Genomic DNA, 5,191 nt, shown 5'->3' with positions numbered 1-5,191 from the left:
TTTGCCATGGATATTTTGTGGGTCAGAAGACAAAAAGTTTGGGAACCACTGTTCTAAAATATGTTTATTGCATCGTTCAAGTTTGTAGAATCACCTTTGTTTACTTTCAGTGCAGACCTGCATATCCAGATTGCATCCCAGTATATCTGTAAAACAACTGGGGGAAAACACTGCACCATTTAGTATAGTTAAGGAGAACATTTTTATGCCAAATTTCATACTTTGTAATGACTTCCTTTAATTTAAAAGTTCCCCTGAGCGAGTTATTGGTGTCGCTGCAGAGCTGAGTACGTCCGTGGCAGTACCCCCTGCGCAGGTCCCTTTTTTTTTTTTTCTGCGCGCTGTTCCAGTAGTTGGAGTTCTTGTACAACCCGAGCGCGTGAAGGGAGAGAGGGAGCAGCTGAGTGCGCAAACAGAGGCAGAAACATTAGGTTATCTCCTGACACTATCAGACCTGTCACTTTTACCGCGCGCAGGCAAGTCCTGTCTTCTCCGAGAAGTCCACAGCAGCAAGAAGGGAGAGCCCTCTGGTCCTGGTCCGGTCTGCTGAGCTCGCGCAACCGCCTGCCCTGTCTGTCTGTCTGTCTGCGGGTGAAGCGAAGAAGTCCCGAACGCGCTCGTCTCAGCGGGCATGAGCTAACCTACGAGTCGGACATGGAGACCAAACCGTTCCTGTCATTGGGTAAGTTTGTTTGTTTAATGAGAAAAAGCCTCGCGCTGCTGTGAACCAGCTCCTTCTGAAGAGAGCTCGCTGTTGTATGGGTGCCATCGCGCGCGGCGGTGTTTTTTTTTTTTGACGGCGCGTGGAGTGAGTTGCCAAAACGCACGAGCGGCTTTATTAAAACTTCTGATTTCCCTTTTTTACAACCGTGCATTTTACATTTAATTCTTCAAACTGCTGTTTGTATAAGCTGAAAACAGTTTGACTTATTTTTTTTTTTTACTTTAAGGTTGTTTTTTTAATCATTTCCCCTCTATGAAACAAACTGTTGTCGAACCTCGTGCGTTCCTTTGCTTTAAAGAAGAACTGAACTAATTAAAACAGTTTAGCTGCTTCTCATATCATCAAAAGGTCCGTTTAGGCAGAAGTAAGTGTTTCCCTGTTTGTGTTTTAAAGTGACTAAATTGTGCTGAAACAATTTAAAACCAAACACAAACTTCTAAAGCAAAGTCTGAGCTCAGTAACCTCAGAGCAGTTCAACAGGTGACCTCTGCACGTTGCTCAAGAGTTTATTTTTTTTCTCTTAAGTTTAGAGTCTCCTCAAAGATCAATGAGTAAAATGACTGCATTTGAAAATATGCCTTTATTTCAAGCCAGGTTCTTTTAAATCTTTTAAAAAACAAAACTGATTGAAGTGTTTAAGCTGAGGTCAAGTCTAATTCCCACTAATTGCTCTATTGAACCCACAGCTTGAGCACACACAAGCATGCCAGGCTGTAAATCATTAATGCACATGGCTACTGTAGGTTTGTCAGGGTGGATGGAGCAGAGAGACCCCCTCCCCCTGGAGGAGAGACGAGCTGCCCCCCCTCCCAGTATTGTGTCTGCTGCTCCGGCAGAAGGGCGTCACGTTACACCTTGACACATTTCACCAGCTGCAGCGAGGCGATTCACCGGGATCTCTGCTCTCTTCAGCTCCAGCCTCAGCTCACTAAACGCTGTCGCCACAACAGCCTTTATGTGGCTTTCCCAGAAACGCGCTAAACCGCCCGTGTCGCGCRCCCCCACAGCCTGTTATTCCAGGTGCACCGTGGTGTGTGTGTGTCTGCGCTGAAAGTGATTCAGATTTCACACTGCCTGGACCAGGATCGCCCATAAACAGGCAGAGAACGTCTGACCTGACAGTCTCAGCGGGTTCACTCCATCTGATCGTTTCTCTTCAGTCATTTGTTCTCTTCAGCTTTAAAAGCACAAATTTATTTTTCCTCATATTGATGGTTAAGGCCCTGTGATGGACTTGCGACCTGTCCAGGGTGTACCCCGCCCCTCACACTGTGACAGCTGGATATGGGCACCAGTGACCCACGCAACCCTGAAAAGGAAGAAGCGTGCACAGAAAATGGATGGATGGTAAAGGTGTCCTTACATTTGAAACTGAAGGCAAATTTACGACCAGCTACTGTGTGTTTGTTTAGTTACGGAGATGTCCAAAGTGCAAACATCTCTAAACTTCTGCTGTTGTCTTGATTCCACCGTATTTGTTTACACACAGACTATGTGGGTCAATCAGCTTCCATGTGATTTTTTTTTTTTTTTGCGAAAATCCGCCAAGTGATTTGTTTACGTTGAGTGCAGACCTGCATTTCACAAGCGCATACCAGCATATCTGGAAAACCACCAGCGTTAACTCTTTCCAGCTTCTCTGTTCGATAACCCTCCGTGTGTCTGATTTCAGACTTTGCGACGAGCGCCCGCGAGTCGTCGTTTACGGTTAAAGCTGCACCGTCGAAGGCGGATTTTTTTCTTCAAGGTTACCACCRTCCACAAAGTCCTTGAATGCATTGATTATCCACTTAACTCCGTGGTAATTATCTGGTGTCGCTCTCCATTAAAAAATTCTGACATGCATCTGTATGAAATGACAGAAAGCGTTCTGCAGGTTATTGATTGTTGGCTGCGATGACGGCACCTCGCTTTGGCTCCAGAATCTCTGAACTGATGCGCCGCCTGATCTCACCATCAACCACCGTTGCACCGCRTGCACTCACACACACTCTCAAACACGTTGGACACTTAGCAATAAAGAAAGGAGGGATGACATTGAACGGAGGATATGTCCTTTATTCCAAGCATTAGAGGGACTATCTGTGAAGTCAAAAGTGTGAAAGGAAAGGAGATTTCCAGACCAGCTCAATTGTAAATAAGGTGGCACAGTAGGGGAGTGGTTAGTCCAAAAAAAAAAAAAAAAACATGTGTGTTAGATTATTTAGCAACTCTAAATTGTGTGAATGGGTTTTTGTCTCGGTGTCCCTGTGATGGACTTGCATCCTGTCCAGGGTGTCTCTCACCTCTCAGCTTTCCGCAACTCGGAAAGGAAAAGTAAAGAAAGTGGATGAATTGATAGTCTGCAAAAAAATTGATTTCCCATTTACTCGACTACTTTAATCAAGTATTTCACCACCGAGGTAATGTTCTCTTATTAATATTTTAGAAGTGTAATGTTGCACATGTATATTTTTTATTAGTTTTATAGATTTTTTTTTTCTCTTTTTCGTACCTATGGCAGGGGTTTGGCCATATAAGAAGTTTGACAGCGTTATTTCTGAAAAGTCCTGAGACGTCCACCTAACCAAGTTTTAAAATCTTATATCAGCCAAAAAGTCTTTTTGATCTTGTTTTGAGACTGATTTACTAAACAGGAAGTGATTGTGTAAGAATAATAATCTTGTTTTCAGAATGAGTAAGATTATTAGCCTTGTTAGCCTGAAATTTTAACTCAAATTAAGTCAAAAATTTCTGCCAATGGAGTAAGAACATTTCTTGAAATACTTGATTTGACTAAATTTTTTCTTATTTCAAGAATCTTACCAAGTAAAATGTTCTTACTCCATTGGCAGAAATTTTTTGACTTAATTTGAGTCAAGATTTTAGGCTAACAAAACAAATAATCTTACATATTCTGAAAACAAGATTATTATTCTTACACAATCACTTCCTGTTTAGTAAATCAGTCTCAAAACAAGATCAAAAAGACTTTTTCGCTGGAAATAAGATTTAAAAACTTGGTAAGATGGACAGTTTTTGCAGTGTTAAAAGTAGTTTTGTCGACTGATTAAGAAAAAAGGATTTGTTTGGAATGAAAGTGTGAGTTATTACATCAAAAGGACTTATACTGAACTGTTAAGCATGGGGGTGGGCTCGTCGTGGTCAGGAGTTGACCACTCTTAGAAACACTTATTCTAAATCAGTTTTTAAATGTGAAAGTTKTGTTTATTCTAATGAGAACATTATCTTTAACTTTTATGGCTTTTAGAATCCGTATCGCCTTTTTCTTTTGTGTGTCATTGGAAACCTGTATAAACTCACAGACCCCGTTTTCAAAAATCAGCGAAGTTCATGGTCTTTGATGAGAAAGTGAGATTCATGGTGTTGTTTGCCTTAAGTTTAGGGGGCTGTGAGCTACATTCCTTCCCTGGCAGTAACTCAGGAACAAAGGTAATTCACAGGGAAAGGTTGTGTGTCTGCTGGGAGGGGTGTGTGTGTTGTGGAAGCGGGCTGATGGAATTACACTGCCAAAAGCATTTGGCCAAGTTTGTCTTTTTACAGCCGTCCAGTTTTGTGTTCCTGATGTGATGCTTTTGCTCCCCTTTTGAGAAGAAAGGGGGACTGCAGCTGTCATTTTTATTGGAGGAGTTTTATAGCGAGACTTAATGGCTTTAAAGTGACAGCTCCCTCTCTTTTCTCCCTTCTTTTTTTTCTTTTTCTTTCTTTCTCGCAATCTCACCCATGAGGCCTTTTAACTGAAGCAAGTCAAAGAGAATTTGCTCGCCTTCTGTGTGCCCACCTTCCACTTTCCCACCCCTCACCCATCCGACCGTCCAAACTAAACTATAAAAGACTCAAATCTCAGTTATGAGAATGTTTGAATCAGTGTATTGTTTTTTTTTTTTTCCTTTTTGGAATATGTGTGAGCGATAAGTCAACCACGTCTTTAAATATGCTGAATTGGCGTTGAGTAAAATACAGCATTGTACATTTGTTAGAGTGAATCAGGAAGTGCTTGCTTGCTTTCTGGTGGACGGGTCTCAGACGGACTCGGAGGCTCGTTAATTATTTGTGTACGACGCTGCCTGCTCGCAGGAGGTCTTTATTGATAACGGCCACAGTGAACTTTGCACCTCAAACCTTGACCTTTGCTCCCTGTGCGCTCGATCATTTGAGGAATTTGCCTTTGGCGTTGGGTCGTTTTGAAACTGTTTAGAGACAGTAGCTTGTAGTTCTTTTGTGGTTGTCTTTCTTTGATGATTTTGCTTTTGTACTCCTGGATTTCACAGTCTGAGTGGAGATGAGGTGATTGAAAGAAGTTTAGCCTAAAAGCACTTAAGGATTCTTATTCAAAATATCCTAAAACCAAGAGAATATCAGAATATTTGAGCGTGAAGTAAGCGTGTACAGCGGGTAAAATAAGTATTGAACATGTCACCATTTTTCTCAGTAAATATATAACTAGAGGTGCTAATGACATGAAAT

At 41.8% G+C, this 5,191-nt stretch overlaps 1 protein-coding gene across 4 annotated transcripts in view; it reads left to right on the top strand.

Moving 5' to 3' along the window:
• The first annotated feature begins 323 nt into the window (after positions 1-323).
• rxraa (retinoid X receptor, alpha a) overlaps positions 324-5,191 on the top strand; it is a 122,842-nt gene continuing 117,974 nt past the window's right edge. For 3 of the 4 annotated variants that reach the window (XM_014002473.1, XM_014002474.1, XM_014002472.1), the window contains exon 1: positions 324-682. In XM_014002473.1, the coding sequence (XP_013857927.1) occupies positions 655-682 (28 nt within the window). In that variant the 5' untranslated portion in view covers positions 324-654. The remainder of the gene's footprint in view (positions 683-5,191) is intronic. The other variant, XM_014002475.1, reaches the window with a different exon arrangement.

The sequence above is a fragment of the Austrofundulus limnaeus genome, unplaced genomic scaffold (assembly GCF_001266775.1).
Source record: "Austrofundulus limnaeus strain Quisiro unplaced genomic scaffold, Austrofundulus_limnaeus-1.0 Scaffold13, whole genome shotgun sequence".
Classification (NCBI taxonomy): domain Eukaryota; kingdom Metazoa; phylum Chordata; class Actinopteri; order Cyprinodontiformes; family Rivulidae; genus Austrofundulus; species Austrofundulus limnaeus.
Note: the sequence above shows the minus strand (reverse complement) of the source record. Positions and strands in the feature narration are given on the sequence as shown.